The 26455-nt window shown below is 33.7% G+C and overlaps 1 protein-coding gene across 1 annotated transcript in view; it reads left to right on the top strand.

The window, feature by feature from the left end:
- Positions 1 to 26455, top strand: part of LOC150022607 (receptor tyrosine-protein kinase erbB-4-like) — a 521194-nt gene that overhangs the window by 336636 nt on the left and 158103 nt on the right. The window contains exon 2 of the mRNA XM_090288254.1: positions 18367 to 18518. Coding sequence (XP_090144380.1) covers positions 18367 to 18518 — 152 coding nt within the window. The remainder of the gene's footprint in view (positions 1 to 18366; positions 18519 to 26455) is intronic.

The raw sequence follows: 26455 nt of genomic DNA, 5'->3' as shown, positions 1-26455 counted from the left end.
CTCTTGTCACTGATGGTAATTTGTATGAGTAGCATAGCCAAGCCAAGCACAAGCAGAATGAGTCTAGCAAAATCACGGGTTATCTCAGGAGGTGAGAGGTACGAGGGGCGTCTGTGCTCCACAGGAGAGTCTCAAAATAATATCCACTTAGTGGAAGAAAGGTAGACAAAGGTGGATTGAGGGAAATGTGAAATGCAGAAAGGGAGAAAAATTACTATACTATTTATGGGCGGAACTGGGTCCCCAGAAAGATATGTGAAAGTCCTAAGTCCTAGGACCTTGAGTGTGACCTTATTTAGAAATAGGTTATTGAAAATGTAATTAGTTAAAACAAGGTCATACTGGAGTAGGTAGACTCCTAATCCAAAAATGACTGGTGTCCTTATAAGAAGACGGCCATGTGAAGCCCGTGGGTCAGTGAGAATCCATGAGAACATGGAGGTGGAAAGTACGCTTATACTGCCCAAGCTAAGAAATGGCAGGGGCTACCAGAAGCTGGGAAAGTCAAAGACAGATCCTTGCCTAAAATTTTTGAAGGGAGGGTGGACCTGCCAAAATTTGGATTTCAAAATTCTAGCTTGCGAAACCGAGGGGATACATTTATTTTTCTAAGCCACTCATTTTGTGGGCCTTGATGGCGGCCCTAAGGAAACTCATATTCCCATTTTGAAGTTGCATCTCCAACTCTGATTCTGGGCAATTTAGGGTATTTAATACATGAACAAATATTTGTTGAGTGCCTTCTGTTAGACTAGTTTTGCTTTAGTGTTTTCTGCTTGTCCATGATATCTTTTGTGTTAAAAAAAAAATGCTTCTGAATAAAACAAAACGAACAAATGAATTCTGTTTTAGGGTGAAAGAAGGAAGTCATTTTATTGTTTAATGAAGAAGGGATATTGGAAGGATTGCATGTATGTGCATGTGACTGTGTGTGTGTGTGTTTAATATATAAGAACATCTCAGCTTCTGTAAATTAAGAATAAGAACGCGTGAAACATGTTCAACTGAGTATACTACTGAGCTGTTGTTTCTATCTTCCTATATAGTAAAATATTTACCCCATTTGGTCATATTGTAGACTTTGTTGCCTTTAGATGTTATTGGATTTTACAAGTTGTTTATTTTCATGTAAAAGTTATAACACTTTTTAACTTTTTATGACCCATTTTATCTTATGAATCCATAGAAACAATAAATAACTTTAAAAAGACAAAGAATGCCTGAAATAAACTTGATGTTTTAAAAAGTGTGTGTGAATGTATGTGAACATTTAAAGATGATACTTCAGGATACTTTATTAATGATAAACTCCCCTGTCTATATTCTCATTCACTTAGCAAATCAAAATTAAAGATAAAATATAATAGTTTATTTATTATTTACCAAAATGTGGTATGTTTGGTGTATAAATTGTTTAAGGGAGTCAAGCATTTTCTTTACCTTCAAAGTCTTCCTTTTTCGTTGCCTCTCTATCCCTCCTTCATCTCCAGTGCTTTGCAAAGCACTGAGTGCACTTGTATTTATTATGTTTCTTTCCCCTGGTATCAAGGGGAAATTATGCCATTTGATGTTTTGCTGTCACATATATTTTCAAACTGAAAGGAAATCCTGAAAATGATAATAATTTCATTTTTCTTGTACTTCACAGAGATAATACACAGCCACACACACACCTGATGATACTTTCTCCCCTACTGCGTTCTGCTTGCTAGGTGTGCTGGAGGCATCTGCTAACATGAATATTCCTCTTTGTAGATATGGTTTCCTGAAGCCAGCTAGTTTTTAGTCTGCATTCATCGCAGGAGAAAAATGGAATAATTCTCTGCATTCCTAAAGCTGCTTTTGTGTTTTGTACCAGTTTTTCCATTGTAACTTTTTTCTATCCCTGAGTCCAAAGAATGTTCTTTGAGAATTGTGCTGCCCCCTGGTGGTAGATGGAGTAATAGAATAGAATCTTTAAGTTTAGTAATAAGTATTATTCATTAATAATGAATGAAAATTCCAACACAAATTTTGCAAAAAAAATAATCAATAAACACTGTGAATGTTGCAACTGAGCTCTATCAGGAAATCGGCTCTTCCAATCAAGAGTTAGTTGTAAAATTCAAAGAGAAGATGACAGCAAAATGAATCTTTACAGTGTTTCTCTAATGAACAGGATTTTGTTTTAGTGGATATAATTTTATTTCTGAGAAATCTTATACCCTTAAGATTTGCAATACATACACCCTCCGTTTATTTAATGCTGCTTGAGAAGATGCTTCCTTTTTTTCCCCTTTCTTAGATGTTTACAAAGAGATTTATAGAGTTATGCTCTATGGTGGTTAGAGATTAGTTTGTGGATCCTTCATTTTTACCTCTGAGTTGCATTATTTGAGTTTTATCCTATGTGCCTTGAGAATAATAATCCTTAGTTGATGTCCAGTTACAGAATGCAACCTAGAGGCACCTTAGATATAATTTTAGAGGTTGTTTTGTCTAACTCTTCAGTGACTCTAGGTTAAGTCTACATATTGTATTATGGAAAAAATCCAGTTATTACAAAATTATAACTCTTGCTTGAAAGTGTGCAAATAATAACAGCAACAAAAAGAGAGTTTTCTGTACCAACCATTTGTGCCTTCCTCCCTCCCTGGATATTCCTTTCCTTTACCCTGTCCCCACATCAGTTTTATCCTATTTTAACCAATGTCTTCTTGAATGACGATCCTCAGGTTTGGAGGGAGAACTGGGGTGGAGAAGGGGAGCCTGGCACACCAGTGTGCTGCCGCCTTTCCAAACCTATTGAGAAAGCAAATCCGGAGACGTAGGCAGACTTCACTGCACACACAGAATAGGTGTTTGTGCAACGTTAATTAAAAAGCATTAAATAGAGTGAATGCTTGCAGTAGTTAGGGACCTCTCTGCGAAAAGCCCCCTAGCTGTTCCCCTAGCTGTTAGGAGATAAATGATGTAGGAGTGCTGGAGAAGTTTCAATGTTGCTGGTGTTGCTATGGAATTTCACTGCGCGGAGCCAACACAGCGCTTTATGCAAGTGGAAGTCCCCAGGCGGCACTTGGCCCTGGAGTGCGCTGCCTTTTCAAAGCAGAAAGAGAGCAGTAGTTCGTATTTTCAAACGGAGGATCATTACTTAGCTAGGGATTGTTCTTACTACGAACTGAGTACCATATGCTTCCAGAGTTCTGTTTTCAACTAATGTGGCTATATTTTTAATGTTGAAGTTGAAAAGAGGGTGATATCAACAGAAGAGAGAAAACTGAATAAAAACCAGCAAAACAGTCCCCAGTCTGTGCCTGTTCAGGATAACAGACATGGTGTACGTTTGTGTTATGAAGGAGCCCAGTCTAAATCTATAACTGGCACCAGAATGAAAGATTCATTATTTGCCTCAGCTAAATTTTTAGGTCGAAAGCTGGAGATATTGACCAGAGCTAAATCAAGCAATGGTATCAAGATGCCAGACTGACGTGAAGCTAAATAAATCCCTTGACCCTTCAAGAGAAAGGCTGCAGTCACCCGGCCCCCTAGTGGAGACACACTGGGAAGTACATGTGGGCTGTGTCCGCAGCGGGGTGGGGTCTTCCCTGGGGTGTAAATTGGAGCAAGTTCATTGGGCCGTAATTCGAGGAGCCAATTCCAGCAGAGTTTTCCAGAGCAGTGCTGAGCACAGTACAAGAAGAGCAGGTTTCCAGGATGACAGGGAAGGGGAGAGATCATCAGAAGCCTGAGAGTTCTAAAACAGGATAGCCAAGTGCATTTAAAAAAATAGGAGTTACAAGGTACCTGAGGAAGGGTCCCGGGGATTTTCCTTGTTCTGTGCTGGCAGAGTCAAGTTTGTACGCTTGGCTGTTGAGTAAGCTGACTGGGTAGCTCTACAGTGAATTGGTCTGTAGCTTTTGGTTTGGTTTGGTTTGGTTTCATCACAGCAAGACTGTATAGCAATGTGTAGAAAAGCCTTCAGAGCCATTTATAAACAACTGTCTTACCCCCTATCTTTAGTCCTTATGAAGGTGAGGCAACTTTAGGATGACATAAGAAACACTGGATACTGCAAGAAAGTTAATTTTATACTAAACAACCCTGACATGTAAAACCATTGTTAGCAAATGCTATTTGCTGAGGAATGTGATGGTATAAGCATGAGGTAAAAGGAAGCTCTAATAGCAGTTGAATGAATCGTAGTTTTGCAATTACTGGTATAGTTATCTCTTGGAAATGAAAATACCATTCAAACTTTAGGAGTCAAAGGACTGCTGCTTGAGAAAACCTGCTTAAAATTTTTCTGTAGTGTCTGATATATTAAGTATATTTATTTGCTATTACCACGATATTTAAATTTAATATACATGACCAATGAAAACATATTTATTGTATGCACTCAATTTTTAAAAAAGTACTCAGAGAACTTTGGCTTATTCTTAAAAAAAAAACAACAAATATTCTTAAATTTATAGGAAGTTGCTTAGTAAACATTCACTTGAAGAAAAAAATTTAATTCCACAAAAGAAGTGTATGAATGTAAGATATCAACTGTTTAATATAACAAGTCAAGATAAATACTAAAACTAGAAATTTAAAAACATATTCTAGTTTTAAACTATATTAAGTCCAATGTCTTACTTTGAATTCTTTTGCCTCTTAATTTTGGCATTATTATTTGCTCTGTCTGGGTCACAGAAAGCTAGTCTAGGTTATAATTTACAAACCTTTGCACTGTATCTGGTCTCCCTAACTAGAAATAATAGAATGTAGGAAATATGAAGGAAGAATAAATTTGGTATATAAATTTTAGGGCAATGTCAATTAAGTGAATAGTTTAGACCTTTTCTAAAAAAACGAAAATCAATTAGGGAGGTGTTTCAGATACTGATGAATATAAATTTTTCAAAGACTTGTGAGTATTAATGGTGAGGTTAAAGTAGTGAATTAAAAAGTAAAAGGAACAGTTGTGTGTGACTCGAGTGATGGATTACAATTAAATCATCTTTTGATTATTTTGAAAAGTTTTTTGGAGAAAATAACTTTGAATTAGACTGACTGGATATTGTAGTAAGCTCACAATTCATGGAATATCCTGAATAGCAAACAGTTGACTAGGACTTGATTCAACAGGTAATGAAGAATTACTAATATCTAACAAAAGCTCCAAAGAAGAAGACCTCTTATGTATAAATGGTAGTGAAACATATATTTGAGGATTCATGTTGAAAGTTAAGTTACAATTTTGAAAAAAAAAAAAATTGGTCGGCATCCAAGAGAAGCCCCTAATAAACCAGAGGTGCGATGGTGGTCAAATGTGTTTTCTATTCCAGATTGATTTCTAGGTAATTTAGTGTTATCTAATTAACTTCTATTTGAACAATGTGCAAAGAGGAGGAAAATAGGCTTGTAATAGAGTCACTTGAAGATCTTATTACTCCGTCTTACTTTTTCCAGAGTGTAGAAAAATTAACCAATTTTCCTTAATGCTATGTGTTTTATTTCTTCTTTGTGAATCACTCATAAATCCAAGATAAAGATATCTAGTAATGGTGGGCATTTTTATCTGCTCATATCGGGATAATAAAAATTTAGAACATCTTTCAGAAGTTATTGTTTTACAGGATACCCCAAGTTTAAATTCCTGGCAATGAATCCAGAAATTTAGGCTCTTATAAAATCATCTCTTAAATGATTTAGGATAAAAAAACTAAATATAAATAAAACTGCTTTATAAATGTTTATAAGTTTATAAATGCTATTAACTATAATAATAGCTATAAGAATAAATTAATATTCAAATCCATTTGCATTAAACTGTCATAAAATTGTTAAGTGCAACCACAGGTGTGCATCTATGTAAGCAAACATGATCTTTGAAACTGGAATTTACAAAGCAGTCAGATTAAGAGGTGATTGTTTTCATTATGAAAAGCTTATTTGTTTACAAAATAATCTTCACAATGTTCACAATGTTCTTTTCAATTTCAGTAGTACATTAAAAACATGACTGGAAATACATAATTCAATTGAAATTTTATTTATTTTTTATTAAATATTTTATTGTTATTCTATTACAGCTGTCCCATTTTTCCCCGTTTGTTCTCCTCCACCCAGCTCACCCTGGCTCCCACAGTCAGTCCCCACCCCATTGTCCATGTCCATGGGTCATTCATGCATGTTTCTTGACTGGACCCTTTCCTTTCTCTCTACCTTCATCCCCCTCCCATCTCCCTTCTGGCCGCTGTCAGTCTGCTCCTCGTTTCCGTGCCTCTGGTTCTGTTTTGCACAGTAATTTATATCGTTCATTAAGTTCCTCTTATAGGTGAGATCATATGGCTATAGAACTTTTTGAAGATTATATTCATCATGTAACATTGGTTAATGAATGCTTTTGTTAAACAGACTCTTAAAAAAAAACTTTTCTTTTATAAAACTATGTTTAACTTCATTTAACCAGAAACAGATGCCCCCCCCAAAAGATGTTGCTAAAGATCTATTTTCTAATTACATAATCGACTACTTTAGTCAGTTATATAAATTGCTGTTTAGCCAAGTGTTCTGAAGCACCCATGCCAAATTTTATGATAGTGTTTTTCTCCTGGCTGCAGAACATTATGCGTGGGAATCCCTTCCATATAGCTGGACAGTTTCACGGAGCCATCTGTGTAACATGAGACACTATGCCGTGTGGGGAGAGCCCTGAATGAAGAGTCCTGTTCCCTTCCTGCCCCTGACTGGCTGCTTGATCTTTGTTGAACACATTATCTTGTGTTTGTTTTCTCATTTATTTGTATAAACTGGCCTTGCTGATCTCTAAAGATGGTTTAACATGTAAAGTGGTTTTAACACTCTGATAAATAACATTTAGCTTATGTATGAGCTAAGAATTCTAAACGGAATTCTAGCATATCGATAACCACCCACCCACCCATCCATCCATCCATCTATCCAACCTTTAAATATTGATTGGATGCCTACTATGGTACAAGTAGCTGTAAATGCTACACATATAGCAGTAAACAGAAAGTTCCTGTCCTCGTAGAGCTTACATTCTAAATAAAGATGTAATAAGGTGGCCAGTGATAAGTATAAAGTGTAATGTTTTAGAAAAGTGCTACTCAAAGTACCACACATGGACCAATGCCAATCTGTTACTGTTCCACAAGACAAATTCATAAATTGATAATTATTTAGAAATTTAAAGAAATGTTCAACAACAAGCAAGATAGTCCTGTGGTTAGATCTTAGTAAGTCAAACATGGACGATGATATCAGGAAATACCAGAGATTCAGATCGCTTGAGGATCTCATAGATCAAAATAAGGGTTTTTATTTAATTCTGATTAATATGAGACACCATTGGAGATATCTGAACAAAGGAAATAAGTGATTCAATTTAAATATTAAAACATATAAATTATCTTATATTCAACATAGAATAGGCTACAAAGACAAGAAGAAAGGCAGGAGCATTAGTTGGAAGCCCGCCGCAATATTCGTTTAGAAGCTGTAGTAACTTGAAGTACAGAGTGTCTGTCGGGTGCGGCTGACAGAATGCCCAGTGGATCCCACAGACGTTCTGAATTGCGTATGACTTAAATTAGCGGGTTTAGAATGGAGAGGAGTTGGCTGACTAGATCTTTTCCTGAGTAACCGATTATCTTTGCACCCATTTTCTTTATTCAGCATGTAAGTAGAAAATGAGAAGGGGCGAGTCACCAAGGGAGGGGAGCAGGAAGCCAAATGGCTTCAGGTCTAAAACTGACTTGTGCTCGTGGAGATTGTGTTCTGCTATTAGAACCCAGTGACTGTCACCTGCAGTGCTTCCCGTGGATGTCTGGTACAATGCAGAACCATTAATAATATAACTCCATGGTTCTAAATTCATAAAAGACAAAGTGCCCTAAGCATGTAAACATTTTTATTTGATTAAAATATAGTACCGCTGAACACAAATAATTAGAAACAAGTATTTGTATACACCAACTAACTAGTACTAAGCTATTTTTTAAAGAACATAGAACAGATTTGGACTCCTGGGTTTTTCACTAGTTAATTTTCTGGTTATGTTATTCATTGGTTAATTCTTATATGTGCCCTGACCAGGGATTGAACCCACACCTTGGCGTATTGGGAAGATGCTCTAAACAACTGAGCTACCCAACCAGGGCTCATCTAAATCTTTTTTTGAAGGGATCAAAGTACCAGAGCTTATAGAATCTTATTTCTAGAATAATAGACTTTGCATTATGAGAAAACTGTTCAGAATAAGTTATAACATTATGTTTTATTATATCAGCATCAGGTGGGTGTTTTTTTGTTTTTTGTTTTTGTTTGTTTTTTGTTTTTGTTTTTGTCATTCAAGAGAGTTATATGACTAAGAATGCCAAATTAAAACATCCAAAAGCACTGTTAGAAGGTGGTCTCAGTTTAGGGTTTCCATGTGCATGAACTGAAGATACCGTAAAGGATCGTCCATCAAAGCGTTCTCTTCTGTATACCCCTTCCTCTAACCCAAAGTCTAGCAATAGCACACTTCTTTTTTATTTAAAGGGATTTTTAGTTATTCAGACACATGTTGCCTTGGATGAGCAAGTCTGACTGTGGTCCTGGACAGTGGAGTAGACCAAGCCTCTGTTTACAGTTCCTAAGGCTCATCAAAGGTATCCGAACTAGGGGGCCCATGGGAGTAAAATGCAGTCAGCCCACATTTTGGTGGCCAAACCATGTGCCCTACCTAGCATGGAGTATATTTCACCCAGATTTGGGGCCTCTTCCTGAGTTTGTGCAAAGGCACCCATGCGCTACAGCAGCCCTGGGTTGGAGAACACATTAGGGAAAGGGGATCCTTGAGCACATGGATGGCTAAAGTACCACTTTCTTTTGCTGTTTCTCAGTTTTTCCTATTACTGATACAGTTTGATTGAGTGTCCCCAGAAAGCACTTATTATATCGCATGTTATCAGCGAAGTGAACATTTGCTGGTGGAAAGAACGAAAAAAGAAAGCTTCATTCTGGAACCACGGCAATAGAAAAGCCATAGTCCCTTTCTTAAGTTGTATCTTTCTAGATGCTTCATAAACCAGCCTTGATAGGGAAGAGCCATCATCACGTCAAAAACATCTAGTCTAATTTCTTCTTTTAAATACTTCTAATGGGGGAAAAAATCCCACCAACTGCTGCATCAGTTACAGTGAATGGCATTGCAAGCAGGCTGGTTTTTTTATCACACACGAGGGGACGGTTGAAGGTATTGGTAATCTGGAGAAGGAAGACGGCTGCTAATGTTTACATACTTAGCTCCCAGTGGCATTTCGCCGGTTTGGAGGTTTGCACTATCCCTCTTAATCTGAGAGACTGCATCCAGATTCACAGCAAGACTCCAAGGAGAGCCAGATGACGGGGCAGATGGCAGATGACTAATTTGGCACGCCTTGATAAGTGGAAAGTGTTTGCTTTAATTGCTTGTCAAGTCCAGTACCTACATTAAAGTTAAGGACCTAGCACTCGCACAGAAAACGAAATACTACAACGTAAATAAGAAGGACCCTTTGTGTTGGGGAGGGGGGAAAGGTGGGGAAGATAATGAAAATGGCAGTGAGAAAATTGTGGCAAGACAGTGGTATGGGGAATATAGTATTTCTTCAGGGACAGATGAGAGAAATTTAATTTCTAGATCTGTGAAGCATTTTTATTGTGTTACTAAGCTTTCAACGTAGGGATTTTCTGAGACATAATTTAAGAAAAAAATCCAATAAAATATTTAAAGTCAGGAAAATAATGAAGAACAGGAACTAAAGTTTATATACAAATCAGTTTTTCATATCTGTATAGAGATTTTAAAATTATTTGTAGTTATTTTAATGTTACTAGTCTTTGAAATACAAAATGGAAAAATTCCAAGACTAACTTGTTATAGGGGGAAGATTAGATTAAAGCAGACTACTGACAAAACATGTCATTTATAAATGGAGACGATCATATATAATTTTCAAATCTATCATTTTGGGGATGATCTCCAGTGTTTCCCCTTGCAATATAGCTTAGCAGCTTAAGCATTTCTGAGGGTACTTAAAGATGAACATAAATAAACCAAAGAAGTAACATACAGATCAATTAAATGTTAGCTTTATCAGCACGTAGCACTATATAAAGTCTATAAACTTGCCTTCACCAGTATGCAGTTTAGAATGCCTGTGTCTTCTCTGGCTACAGATCTATTCGTGAAGATCTATGATGCCAAATACTCTTTTCACTTGGCTCAAGGGCCATTTAGAAAACGTTTGAGTTAATTGCCGTGGATTTCCTGTTTTGTCAGTTCGTGGGTCATTAAAACCATTGGTGAAACATAAAGGCTCAGAGAATACACTATACAGTCACTTATTTTTTAAAGATACAATTTTTGCATTGAAAACTATTTTGTTTCAGTTTTCTGTAATGTAAATTATAAAACATTTACCACTTCAGTGTCAAATATTTTCTTAATACATTTCTTTTTTTAAATTAAATCTTTTAAATAATTTTTCCATTATCATTTAGTCTCCTTATGCCCCTCCTGCCCCCAGCAGTCACCACACTGTTGTCCGTGCCCAAATTAATTACATAAAATGCAAACTTTCTGAAATACAAAGGTGGGCAAAAGTAGGTTTACAGTTGTTTGTATGAAAACTAATACAATAATTAAAAATAATAATACAACAATAAAGTCTGTGTTTTGCTTATTCATAACTGTAAATCTACACTTGCTTCACCCTGTATAAATCAATTTCCATTACTTATCATTTTGAGTGTAATAACATCTGATACAAATATTTTTAAATCAGTGGTAAGTCTTTTTAATATTTAAAAAGAAAAAATAAAAGCAATAAGCCTTGAAGTATATTCATGGAATGATGCGTTAGTACTGAGTATAGTTTATTTCAGCAATACAAGAACAATCAGTATTTGGAATTCATTAATAACGTATTTAAATAAGTTAATTTTTTTTCAAAAGTGGATAAAAGTGCATGATAGACTTCAACATTCAAATCCAAAATAAAATCACAGTAAAGCCATTGTCACCAGCATTTGCTAAGGGAAGTAAGACTAAAATATTTTTGGGGGAGTTGTGATTTTCAGATAGAGTGGATATGCAAAACTGTTTTAATTATAATTAAAATGCCAAAGGTTAAAGATAAGAGAGAATCTTAAAAGCAGCAAGAGAAAAGCAGAGTTACCTACAAAGGAGTTCCCATAAGACTATCAGCTGATTTCTCGAAAGAAATTTTGCAGGCAAGAAGGGACAGGCAAGAAGTATTCAAAGTGATGAAAAGCAAGGACCTACAACCTAGACTACTCTATCCAGCAAAGCTATCATTTAGAATGAAAGGGCAGATAAAGTGCTTCCCAGACAAGATAAAGCTAAAGGAGTTCATCATCACCAAGCCATTACTATATGAAATGTCAAAGGAACTTATTTAAGAAAAAGAAGATCAAAACTATCAACATTAAAATGACAACAAACTCACAACTATCAACAACTGAATCTAAAAAACAAACTAATGAAACGACCAAAATAGGAACAGAATCATAGATATGGAGATCATTTGGAGGGTTATCAGCTGGGAGGGGCAAGTGGGAGGATGGGGGAAAGATGCAGAGACTAAGAAGCATAATTGGTAGGAACAAAATAGACAGGGGGATGTTAAGAATAGTATAGGAAATGGAGAAGCGAAGAACTTAAATGCATGACCCATGGACATGAACTAAGGCTGGAATTGCTGGTAAAAAGGAGGGTACTGGGCAGAGGGAAGCAAAGGAGGAAAATTGGGACTGTAATAACATAGTCAATAAAATATATTTTAAAAATGAATGTTTTATGATTTACAAAAAGGAGCATATTTAACTTGGTTAGACCTACAAGCCACCCTGAATCTGTGTGTTTAAATTTATATACAGTAAAACTGACTTATTGTGGTGTACAGTTCTCTGACTTTTAACCCATGTATAGACTTATATAATCATTATCATGGCCAGTATGCAGACAGTTCAGCCATCTCCTAAATTTATTTCCTGAGCTTTCAGTCAAAGCCTTACTCTCTCCACCCCATCCCCCAGCAACCACTCATCTGTTCTCCATCCTTAAAGTTTGATCTTTTCCAAAATGTCATATCAATGAAATCATGTAGTATGTAGCTTTTTCGAGTCTGGCTTATTTCAGTCAGCATAATGCCTTTGGGAATTTTCCATGTCAACATATCAATCATCTGTTCATTTTTATAAATATTCATGGAATGGATATACCATTCATCGACAAGGAGATTTGGGTTGTTTTTTTCCCCCAATTTTAGACTAATTTAAGAAGAGCTGCTATAAAATTCACATGCTTTTTGTGAACATAATTTTCCTTTATCTAGGGAGGTACCTATAAATGGGACTGCTGGGTCATTTGATAAGTGTATGATTAACCTTATAGCTTTATGTGATATGTCACAGTGTGACATCCTCAAGAACATCCACTGAATGCAGCCCCTTGCATAGGGTATAGTAGGTTTTAAATAAGAAATAAATTTAATCACAGTATTCAGATCTGAAAAAAAAAAAGAGAGAAAAAAAATTGGACCCAGTGAGAACAAGTAAACAAGCACATATAAAATGTAATTTCAGAATGCAGTAAAACGAAGAAGGCAAAGAAGACAGCCTGTGTATCACAACCTGGTACCTATTTAGATAAGGTGGTCAGAGAAGGCTTTTCTGAAAGACTGACATTTGAGCACAGACCTGAATACACATTCTTATAGGATATAGTAAGAAATGTGGATTTTGAAGGGGGATCAATGGTGATGGAAGGAGACGTGACTTGGAGTGGTGAACACACCATACAGTGCACAGATGGTGAGATGTGGAATTGTGCACCTGACACCTGTATAACCTGGTTAACCAGTGTCACCCCAATAAACTCAATAAAAGTTAAAAGAAAAAATAATTTGGATTTTATAGTAAGTGTGATTAGAAGCCAAGGATTGTTTTCAGTAAGGGAGTAATGTGAACAATTTATGGTTTTAAAAAGGTCATTCTGTTCTGTCGGTGGAGAACGCACGGGCAGGGACGCATCAACGCATCCAGATCTGTGAGAAGGATCCTGTCCAAGTCCATGGGAGAGATGGCCGGCCAGCTTGGATTAAGTCACTGTGGCAGTAGAAGTGACGAATCTGGCCTCATTTTGAATGTGTTTTGAACACAGAACTGCCCAAACCTGCCACCCCCATGCGACTGTAATAGCACTCAATAGTAGTCGCTGAAACTCCTACGTCTCACATTCTCTTTAAATAATTTCTGTTTTGAGGTTTGCTGCAGCTCCAGCTTTCTAAATGCTCAACGCTGCTCACTAAACTACAGCATACTTTTTATGTTAATAGTTCTGAAAGACAAAGTACTTCTTGGTGTTAAATCAGAAAAGTCAGAGAATTTTTAGGGTACCAAATATGTTTTACACAGTCACTGAATGATGCACACACAATATACATGCAGCTTATGATACTGCTTGCTTCTTTTCTTACCATGTGCCTTTAAAAACTTCATGAGCTCTTACAAAAGACCTCAGACATTTTTTATGAATCTACTTTTTCCCCTGTGATTCTAATTCAACAATAGATGCTAAATAAATAATTATTGATTTCCTAACCCATAGTTCATGTCAGCATTCAATTTAAAAGGTGAAAATTTTGTTTACTTTTTAATTTTTTTCTGCTTGTCATCTTTCTTGTGTAAGCCAATGGAATACTGGTTACCATAGTCATAACAAGCCTGGAAGCAATACTGATTTTTTTGTATTAATATGAGTATTGTTGACGTTTATTCATTTTTTTTTCTATTTTCCCCATGTATCAAATGAATAATTTTGTTAATCAACCTTTTTATATTGCCTCAAATTCCTAATTATAGCCTTAATTAATTAATTTTTTAAATGAATGAAGATTATGTAGTTCACTCACTGTTGGATATAAGTTGTGACTCAAGAAGAATAAAAAACCATGTTTGCAGCTATAGCTACATTTGCAATAGAAACTTAACTAAGTAGAATAATTGGCAATTCTGAGGCCTCACATATAGCTTTACTCCTGGAGTAACAGCTGGATTGAAAACTCTAAGGATCATGTGTAAATTCAGGATTTTTCAGGCTTGCACTATTGTAAGCTTATAGTTTAAAGACTTTATTATAGTGTTGGCAAAGCGGGCTGCATTTTGTTAAACTTGTTTGGGCTGGTGAAAATGATTTTTCAATTCTGTTTGATAAATAGCTGTGTGAAATCAATGAAACTTGATGGTTTCAGCATTGTCTTGTATACATTGCGTGATTGTAAAATCGATTGACAAATGGAAGTTGTGAAGCATTCAGTGAAGGCATCGTGAAAAGAAATACAAATGATTTTTACGCTTCTGTCCAAACTAGTCCTTTGAAAATCTAGTCTCTCTTTCAAGATAAAAGTTAAGGGGAATATATTACTGATTATAGGACGCTTGTGTCAAAAAAAATTCAGGAAATTCTCACTGAAAATAATATTTCCAAAATGGAACCGTGTGTAGTAAAATCTCCAGAGACCAGAATGTTTGGAAAATAGAGTAATCTGATTAATAAGATTTATGTTAAAAATATTTTCATATGGTATATATAAAACACATCGGTCATTGATTGAACAATAGACTTCTGAATGAGTTATAATTCTTTTTTAGCAATTAAATGAATATTATTAAAAGGTAATTTCTTGCAAAGCACTGCACTCTATAGCTCAACAGATTTAAAATAATGATTAATATATTGCACCACTCTTCAAAGAGTTTACAGACTTTATGGTTTTCTTATATAAACATATTTGTAATAGAAATTAATAATGATAATCTTCCCTTGTGCACCTCTTATATATGCAGAATGAGACACATGCAGTAATATATTATATTTATATTAATAGATATTTCTCTCAAAATTTGTTTAAGATTCTATAGAAAACACTAAATATTTAAAAACATTTTCATTTAGGTGTTTACATATTGATTTTTTATATATTGATATTAATATAATGATTTTATTTTTAATTGGAAAAAATTTGTAGACTACAAATTATACATAAAATTTCAGTGTGTTATTGTATATATTTTATAAATGGTTTTCCAAGTTTATTAATTGATGCTTAATTAACTCCATTAGTAGTTTATTAAAATATAAGCTTATCTTCAAAGGAATTAAAATAATTGAGAATGATATTTCATGAACCCATATAATAGTAGCTTTTTTCAGCATTTTACAAGTTTATAAATATTTTGTTATAAATTTACTGAGAGTAATGAAATGAAGATCATGGATTATGATATTTTATAGAGATTCTCTAGAATGTATTGGAAAAAAAAACTGGACTTTGATCTTCATGACAAAGATTATGTACATAAATCATTGCTTCTTGTTCTTCTTGTGTTGAATATTATTGTAGTTTCCAATCAGAATTCATTTTTAAGTGTTTGTTGATTTTAATAACAATGGAAACTTCCATGGAACCAGTAAAATATTCAGATGATCACTAACAATTTTGCAGTTTTGTTATGATTTGAATAAATTTAGTCAAACAATTAGGTTGGATTTGTTAAATTACATAAGGTCAAAAGCATATAATATAACTAGAATTCAATCCTTTCTATGTATAGTATTTCAGCAGCTAGGACCAAAATTCATTATTATCCTGATGTGAATGCTACTAAAACAATGGAAAGCCTCAGTTGCTTGAAAACCCTGGTTCCTTTTAGCTCATTTCTCAGCCAGTCTCTAAGGCATAGCCCTCATTTTTATGGTCCTAGATGATGCTTCAAGGTTAAGCCATCACATCTCTATTTCAGGCAGCAGATTGGAGGAAGATGTGAAGAAGAAGAAGAAAGGAGTAGCCAGGGTCCAACCAAGCTTTAAATAATGTTCTAGGACAGTATCATACAATATGTCATAACTCAGACCCCTCTTATAGCAACCCTAGAAAATCAATGCATAATTTTAGACCATTTCTCTTTGAAACCTCACATTTAAAGAAATGTTGAATATCACCTCTCTCCAGGGTCCTATGAGCTTATGCCAAGTCTCTTGTACACCATACTAGAATTCATTTGTTGCTTTGAGAAAGCAGTTTTTGTAGAGTCATAAGGATAGATGCAAAGACATCTAGAATCCCCCAATTCTTTCTCCTCTTTCTTCACAGTAATAGACTGCACAATTCTAGCCAGGCAAGTTGCCACCCCAAATAAAAATTACATTTCTCTGATCACCTTGGAGTTAAACTTAGGGTTCAGGTAATTATTAGGGTTAGGGTATTATGATCTAGGTAGTCTAATATCAAGGTATCAGTTGGGTCATGCTACCTCTGAGACTCTGGGTAGAATCTTTCCTTGCCTTTTCCTTGCTTCCGGTGGTGACAACCAATTCTTGGTATTTCTTGAATTTTAGCTTCCTCACTCCCATCTTTACTTCTGTGGTGACATGGATTTCTCCCTGTATATTCACATCGTGTTTTCTTTTTCTTCTTCGGACAGAAATCGTATTGGATTAGGGTCCACCTTAACTTGTTTACATATAAAAAGAACCTATTTCAAAATAAGGTCACATTCACAAGTACCAGGGGTTAGGACATTAATAAATCTTTTAGTGGGACATGATTCCACTTTTAAATGACTATTTCTAGAAAAATAAACTGTTTGATAAGCTTTAAAAATCCAGACAACAATAGTTTGTTTTTTGTTTTTATCATGTGCTTCCACTGTGATTAAAGGTCTACATTATTTTTCAAGGCATTTAGATTCCAACTTTCATTATTTTTAATCTGTCAATACGCAAAAGAAGGCTTTAAGGTGGCCCTAATTATTAGAATATGCTCATCCAGTTTTTTCCTTTCTGTACTGAAACCCATTCCATTGGACACCACATCAGGATCATGATTCCCTTGTCATTTCCATGTACACAACACTCCATTGTGTATATGACATGTGTCTTCAAAGTTTACACTTTATATCTTGCCTTGAAGTTTATGTATATTGTATAACTTAATCAAAGAGTATTCATTCACCATCCATTTTTAAACTTTACATACTATTATTATAAGATTCATAATATAGTTTTTCAACCCATTAATGATTAAAGTTGGTGCATTAAATGGCATATATTTTGTTCAGGCAGGTGGATAAGCTATGAGAAGCAATAACTAAATCTCTGACTTCTAGAGGACAGTAAATATACCAACACACACACAACCATAAGACACATATCTGGACACTAATGTGCTCACATATGAGCAGATTTTACAACCATACCCCAAAGATGGCAAACAGAAATCATTTATTACCAGGCCATTGTACCTCAGAACATTGGAGAATATATGTGCTGATGACCCTATTTATGTCAATAAAAGTTTATATATTACTATACAATCTTCTTGTAAATGTTTCAATGCCAGTTGTTTAATACTTGCATTTCAAAAGGTAGTATTTTGAGGGTTTAATAGAATAAGTTTTATGTAGAAAATTAATTCAGTAAGCACATCTTATTTTGTAATAGAAAAAATATAATTTTTAAAAAATAAAATTGTTACTTTTATCATTTTTTTGATTTCCATTTACTTGCATACGTAGAATTTATCCTGTTGGAAAGCAGATTAAATTATAAATCTAAAGAAAATCTTGTTTAAATAGAATTAAATATATTTGCATGCTTATATGCTCTTAGGAAATGTTATTTTAAATTTATCTCCTTGCTGTGTGTTTCTGTACACCTATGTCTTCTTTTCTCTGTTGTTAGTATGTGCAATTAATGAATGTAAATGTGTAATATTTTATGTGGAGTTGAAAAAAAATGTGACTCTTAAAAACAGAAAGAAGAACAATGATTACCAGGGGCCCATGGGTAGGAGAACTAGGAGAGATGTTAGAGTATAAACTTCCAGTTATAAGAAGTTCTGAGAAATCTAATGTACAGCATGGTGATTAGAGTTAACAATAATGTATTATACACTTGAAAGTTACTAAAAGAGTAAATCTTAAGTGTTCTCATCACACACACACACACACACACAAAGAAATAGTGAGTATGTGAGGTGATGGAGGTGTTAGCTAACTATTGATAATCACTTTGCAACATGTATATCAAATCAACACGTTGTATACTTTAAACTTACACAATGTTATAACTCAATGAATCTGAAAAAATAGAAGTGAAGATATTGATCAGTGTGTGGGTTACAGGTCTTAATAATTTTTAAAGTATTTTAATTCAGGGACTTGTAGTAGAGTTGTGGGATACCGAGTTGAGGAAGATGGTAGTGTGTTGTACGTATCATGTAAAGACTACCTAACTCCCCGTGTATCTCCTTGTCTTGGCAGTGTGCGCAGGAACGGAGAACAAGCTGAGCTCGCTCTCTGACCTGGAGCAGCAGTATCGAGCCTTGCGCAAGTACTATGAGAACTGTGAGGTCGTCATGGGCAACCTGGAGATAACCAGCATCGAGCACAACCGCGACCTCTCCTTTCTGCGGGTAAAACTGTCTCTTTCTCTCTCGTCTTTGTGAGCGAACAGTGGTGTGCTTAAAGATAGACCAGTTTGCTTGCACCTGATGGCTATGCTCTTCTGGCCAGCAGGAACTATTGTAAAAAGAGAAGAGATACCGAGATACACCCAGAGAGAGAACAAGAGTCACAATGCCATCATGGCGTCCTGAGTGTAGACCAATTACTGTTGCCCTAAGATTGGTAAAGATTCTTTCAGGGTGCAATGCATGGCATCTAGCAGGTCTGTTGCTTTCTGAATTACAAGCGAGAGGAAAACTAGGAGAGTCAGAGAACCAATCAGATATGAATCATAACTTTAGCTAGTAATCTCCCTTTTCTGTTCCTTTTTCTATCATATAGGAAATTTTAAGTTATTTTCTATTACTACAATGAGACCAATACTGTTAACTTTAGAAGAAAAATTATGTTTGTTTTGGAGAAACTGCAAGTCATTTAAAGTAGACTCAGGTAATTACAAGTACTTACGCCCATCGACATAAATGCATGCAGGGTGGGGCAAAAGTAGGGTTACAGTAGTTCATATAGAAAATAACACAATAGTTAATAAATAGGAACACAAGAATAAACGTTCATGTACTCACAACTGTAGACCTACTTTTGCCCCACCCTATACATGTATATACAAACTACCCAGACAACAGGGGTCCTTTGACAAATTTGTTCGGCTTCCACCTATCTTTATTATATTAAGCAGGCTATATTAGTTTTCAATGCCTACAGATTTTTGATTTCTTGCTTTAACCAAAATAGGTATAGAAAAATCTGAGCTTCAAAGGACTTTGACAAAGTGAGATGGAGATGTGGTTGTTTGTACAACTAACATTTATTCCTCACTCATTCAAAAATTAATAGGATATATAACATCCGTAGGATACATTTGATCTTGTTTTCAATAATGTTTATACATTTCTCTTGTATAAATCAAGTAAAAAATGATATGAAGATTGATACTGCAATAACGTATTTAGTGGATAGTAAATTATTTAAAGTATTTAAAGAACTATGAAAATTTTAATAATTCTATATGTAGGTAGTAAAAACAGTGATTTTTAATACTTTGAATATAATTAATATGTCTAGAAATAATAGTAACTGTAGTAACTGGTTCCATCTAAAAATCTAAATAACATTATGAGACTTATGATGTGTGTTTTTAAAGTTATTATTGCATTAGGTATGGTCTAGGATTTAAAGATTTAAAAAAATATATTATACTGCTTGGTTGACACAACTGTGGTGCTTATGAGTTCTATGTCAAAGCTTTTTAAAATAATTATGTTTAATTATGACATTTTTTCATCAAAAGTATATAATAAAAGATATCTTAAGTTGTAGAATGAGAGGGTTTATAAAGAACTTAACTTCTTTTTTTTTTTTTTTCCTATTTTGGACTGTTATTTTGAGGACAGGGCAATGCAAATTATCCCAGGACATCCACTTCAAAAAACTGTATCTGAGTATTAGTTATTAAAATTTGCCTGCAGGCTTTTAATTTGTCCTGATTGACTATTTTCAGGTAGATGTTATTGTTCAACATAAAGATGAAATCTTTATGGTATATGAGTTGATTTGTAGATTTGTTTGGAAATACCAAGGAACTCAATGATGTTGTAGAAGAGAAGAAGTGAGCTCTGAATTTGGAATCTGGGAATATAAATTGTGTAAATAATCTATTAGATCAAAATAATATGAAAAAATTTATAAAGGCAATCTTAGATTCTTGTTTTTCTTCTTATGTTTTTTTTTTTTAAATGTGTGGTATTTGTGCAAGTACAAATTTGTTTTTAAATAGGAATTAATAGGATATATAGCATATATATATATATAGATTATACTGGTTTAACGAAAGATAGTTATCAGTATTATAAGTAACAGTCTTTAAAATAAGTAACATAAAGACACTGGGCAGATAGCTCAGTTGGTTAGACTGCTGGCCCCATACACCAAAGTTGTGGGTTCAATCTCCAGTCAGGGTACATACAAGAAGCAACCAATGAATGCATAAATAAGTGGAACAACAAATTGATATTTCTCTCTCTCCCTCTCTCAAAAAATCAATGCATTAAAAAAGTTAAATTAGTAACAAAACTTATTATATATTTTAATTTTTTTATACTTTTTATCTCATATAGGTAACAGAATAGCATGATCAAAATAGACTTTAGTCTATGTTTTATCTTAGAAATACAAAATATGAAATACAGATCTTTGAGCGACATGGTCTATATGGTTGGATAGTCTACTTTTTTAGGAACCATTTTAAAGTAAAAAATAAGTTAATAGAATGAGCATATTTGGGAAATAATAAAATAAGGATCAAGGTTTATACTTAAGGCAAGAAACAAATTGTTTATTTAAAACAGTAATTTTTAGTTTCAAAGCTACATCTCAAAAATTTCATATAAACTTTGTATTAAGCCATGCACATGCCTCTATTTTCATCTTTTCATTTAAGGATAACCTGAATAGGCTTTTTTGCTTATTAATGGCATCTTTTTTGTTTCACTCACCTTTTGTTCCTTTTGAAAATAACTGTTTCTAATTGTGAAGTGTATTTATTCACTCAACAAATGATCTTAGCCCAAGGATACAATAGCAAGGAATCCATTGTTCTCTATTTCCACAATCTTGTAGTATTGTAGGGGTTATGGAAGTGTAATACATAAGTACTGCAAATACATGTTTGCACATGTACATATAATGTATACTATATATATTTTATACATATAGAGAGAGAGACAGGTATAAAGTTTTGTCATTGTTAAGACAGAAATAAGAACCCAGAATCAGAATGAAGGTATGCTCTTGTGCTAATGGAAGGTGTGGGTACTGGGCCAGAAAAGGGATGGCTAATTCTGACGAATTCAGGAAAGATTTCTTTAAAGAGGTGCTTGAATGTAATCATTCCTAAGTACATAATCTGTCCAAAATCGACACATTAAAATAAGTAGAGTCCATGTAAAAGGAACCTAGTGATTTTATATTGTACTATAATTTCAATCATTTGAATTGTATGCATGAATAGTAAACTTATATTAACTTATCCTATGGATTACATAGCCATCAGACATATTTTTTTAACTGTAATCCATGGAGCAAGGTACAGAGGTATGCAAGTTTCCTTTCTCAAAGAATGGCCCAAACCTGTAATGTGTTTAGAAAGATGTGAGGGATAGAGTTCTCACATTTCATTCTGGAATTTATTTCTGTCTTTAGAAACTTAAGAACTTACTTTTGTTTTTACAAGATTTTCATACATATGTTCATCTCTAATTAGCAAGGTCATAAACCACTCTAATTTCTATGATTCATAAGAGCAGTCTACCCAGATAACTTGTTTATCTCTCTTACTGTCTGATTAGTTGTTGTCTAATACAGTGCCTAAAATATAATAGGTTTTCTTTAAGTATACCTTTGAATGGACAAATTAATAGGAGATTTTTTTTAATACTCAGTAATAATAATTGTAGGTCACTTTTTCATATATGATGTATTCTCTAGATGAATGAATATGTGAGTCCCTTATCAGGTGATTGCAGTGTGAGAGCACCACAGATCAGGTGCGTGGGCAGTAACTATCCCTTCCCATGAAGATTTGAAATTGTGACCAGGAGCATTCAGTTTCTATAACAGTCTCTTGGCCACTTGAACATCAGAACACAGCCACCTCCATCTTTTTTCCTGGGGTTTGAATGGAGGCAGCACATTGAAACAGACATAGAGAGCAGAAGAATATCATTCACCCTAAGTCATTGATGAGGGAACCTTTTATTTCCAGGTTCCAGTCTGCTTCTGAAGACTGGTTGGTTGCATTCTAGCCATTGAAGTCACAAGATACTTTTGGAATTTGAATTGATTTCCCCATAAACTAGATAGGGTTGTTTTCTTTCACTATAACTAAAACATCTCTTTTAGTACATTTCCCAAGATCTCAAAAACAGAAAAAGTGGACCTATGAAATTGGAATGAGGATGTGCTTATATATAATCTTTAAAAAAATACACTGTTTTGGAGATACTTCATTAGTCTTTATTAGATATATTTAATTAAAATACATTGAAATGTATTCTTTTCAAGGTGGATTTATGGTATCAACCTTGGTACTTATCTCTGCAAACACCTTCTAACCCAGCTTTGCTATAACCTCCAAGTTTTTACATTTCTTTTTGGTTAAAAAAAAATCTAGTTGACAATATTTAACATTAGATCCCTGAAACATCACATAGTTGTCAGAAAAAAGGCCCTAAAACTTATTTACTATGTATTTTATCAATGTCACAGGGTAAGACATATAATAGAAAACAGCAAGGTGTAAAAATAATAGATTTCGCTTCTGTCTTACACTGTGAACCACTCAAACAAGGCAAAATATAGCAAGTAATGGAAATGAACGAGTAGGTCTTTTACTCTCATTAGAATTCTTGAGAGTGTTCTCCCTTCTGTCATTGCATTGATCTTCCTGACCCCCGCTGACATTTATAACTCAACGCTTCTAAACAGGTACCAGACCTACCAGCTTTTATACTTCAAATTTATGTTCTGTTTTATATATTCACTTTAAGAAAATAAGTAGTAAGTGTCAACTAAATGAAAAGCAGGTGAAATATAGTGCAAAGTATATGTATAAATGAAGTGTTAAACCCATTCTTATCCAGTGATATACTAGGTATTAATTTTTAATCCATTGCTTAAATTTGTTGGGTGAAAATTGTTTTGGAAATAGTATTTATTAGGATCATGAAGAGATAAATTTATCTAGCAGTTGGTTCACTGACCTAGGGGATATTAACAATATCAATAATTCATTGGATTATATGTTAATGATTATACATCTATTTTATTACTGTAAAATAAGTAAAAATAGATTAATACATTGACACCTTTCTAAATAGTAGCAATACTATTCTATTATTGACAGGAAAAGGCAATGATATTGAAAAGTACACTATTTAAAAATTTATATCTTATTGAATTTACTGGAGCTTGCACTGCTTAAGGGGGTAAATGGTGATGAAAGGAGACTAGACATTGCATGATGAACACAAAATACACTATACAGATGATGTATTATAGGATTGTACACTTGAAACCTATGTAATCTTATCAACCAAAAACTATACTTTTTAAAGTAAAAACATTTAAAAAAGATAACCTCTCAGATCATGAATAACACTTACTGTTATGAATTTTGAAAAACATTAGCTGTTTTTATTATATATTTGGCAGAGCTATAGGGAGGGATTTTTTGAATATACAAGAAATGCCAATGCCATCTAAAACAATTAAAAAATAAAACATTTCTTTATAGCAATCATACAAATTGTTCATGGTCTTCTACCAAAAATGTTCTATTTTTAAATTTAAATATTGTATTTGTCTTCTAGTTTATAATGTTTTATAATGTCATGGAACTATCATTCTCTTCATTAAGATATATATGGATTCTTCATCTATGATGGTGTCGCTTTTCAACCATTTTCCACGGGGCATAGAATTTGCATTGCCTTTCCAGTGCCGATAATGGATATATATTATTTCACACCCCCATATAGTTCCTCTTCTGATTAAAGACAAATATTTTAAATAAGGCAGATAAAGCTGTAACTCAGAGACAATTCAATGCATACTGTAACCTAAGACCTTGGCTTCATTAGCATGGCTTTGTTGCAATAAAATCAGGGATGGTACATAGCAATAATGAGTTTCAAGTTGCAACAGGTAACAGCTGCTTTTGGCTGTGTCTTAGCTTTTTTCAGTAACAATGAACAATAAGATTTAATATAAAAATTTGAAATATTTACATTTCAGCCTATATCAAAGCAGATGACTAGAATTAAATCCAAAAGTATAGGGGATGGTTTTATATTTGTTTGTGTTTTGTTTCCCATATCCTCCTTGATCACATTTAAATCTATGCCTGGGCTAAGATTTATGCTAATAAAGCTTATGTAGCATAAGCTTCAACCCTATGTTGAAGAATTTATATTTAAAAAATAAATGGATAATTTGTAAAGTACTTTATTTCTTTTGGTTGGAAAGTGATTCATTGAATATTTTCTGTAAACCCTAGCTACCACTGAATATCTGTGATTGTTTTTAGCTCATTAAATACCAGATAGAATGACTTGTGTGGGAGAGATTGTGTTGAAGAGATTGAGTGAAATAAGGATGAGTAAAGTAGTCATATTTTAGTCATTAAAAATCAGAGAGGAAAACACTGTTTAAACGAAACATCTCTGGCATAATAAGGTGGGTCCAAATGTATTATATTTTCAAAATTACCTAAAAAATAATGTAAGTGCTGTATTTTCTAATACAGCCTGTCTATTTCAGCTGTGCACATTTTGATAGGATTGCACAGTAAGGGAGACTAAGCCTAAATTTTAAGTTTTTCTGAATAGCTTTGTGAGATAAATAAGTGGTATATTTATAACTCCATTAAATTGTGGCCAAAGAAGTGAGATTATTATATCAAGTATTTATATTCTCTAATTGCTCATTGAGCACAAGAGTGTAAGTTTTTCTTCTATGTCACTAATTGGAACAGATGTCAAGAAAAAACTGTGAAGCTCAACTTCAAAACACTTAGAACTAACCATCATATGTTCGAAGAAACTTCACCTTCAAGAAATACATTGGTCAGGTAAACAAACATGAGAATACATAGGGTGTTCCAACACATTATTTAATTTCCCTATTTTTGTCTGAATTTCATTTACAACTGCATTTGTGGTGAGATGTAACACATCTGCTCTATATAGATGACAAAATTTCAGCTGGGTGCAATGGAGAATACGAAAAAGAAAGTAGAGAGAATAATATTTAAATATGTCTGTTGGGCCAAAGCAGATATTCTGGGTTAAATGGAATTTTCAAACCTTTGATAGTTTCTGAAAGCTGTTTCTAACACTGTTAAACATAAACACATATGCAATTTTGTATTATGTGCCTACACCTGGCTTTCTGGTTTTTATGCTGAAACTTGGTTTTTTTTTTTTTTTTTGCACTAAATCTAATCATAGAGCTTCTGTTACATTTGAAAAGCTATGCATTTTACATTTATCTATCCTAGGAAAATATGTTTTTTTTCCTCAGAGGTCAAGTACCACTTAATCTCAAAATATACATTGACTCAAAATCCCGATGCTCTTCAGCAATCCTACATAATAAATCAAAAGATAAAAATGTCTATGTTTTGGCTTTGACAGTTATATAAACAAATTTTTAAAACTTTCTTCTTAATAATTTAGATGAAATATTAAAATTATGCTAAACAGTTTTACCTCTATATTAAAAATATTAAATACACAATAAATTCAGTAGTACCTTTAAAAATGTACATTTAGTAGAAAATATATACTTCAGAGAGTAATGGAAAGGGGAGATATAAAAAATATACCAGTATAATTTATAATCTTAATATATATAAACATACGTGCATGTATTATAAATACAAATTAGTGATGATTTATTCCTACATATAGATGTTAATTAGCAACCATTTTCTAGGGTCAAGTCAAATTAGTGTAAGCATATATAATGTTTCTAAGAGAATATTAATAAAAATAAAACTGCTTAATAGAAGTTTTTTAATTTCTTAAATTGTAATGCACTATCCAGAAAACAATGCCCTTGTTGCAAATGTATTTAAATTAGAAATGAATTTATTAGGATGCTGCACAGATGGAAAGCATTTTTTTTATACATCTGGGGGTTGTAGTTAAATTTGGCTTAAATGGTGAGTATAATAAATGTATAGGCTTGTATTAACTTTAATTAGAGAAAAATGGAGGTAACAAACCCATTTTGCTCTATGATTCTTAGATACTCTTTGATCAGGGTAATTGAATATATAAAGGTTATTTCTTTGCTTCTTTCCTTTATAAGTAACCAAGACATGGTT

This window comes from Furipterus horrens, unplaced genomic scaffold (assembly GCF_987537825.1).
Source record: "Furipterus horrens unplaced genomic scaffold, mFurHor1.1.pri manual_scaffold_1, whole genome shotgun sequence".
Taxonomy (NCBI): domain Eukaryota; kingdom Metazoa; phylum Chordata; class Mammalia; order Chiroptera; family Furipteridae; genus Furipterus; species Furipterus horrens.
Note: the sequence above shows the minus strand (reverse complement) of the source record. Positions and strands in the feature narration are given on the sequence as shown.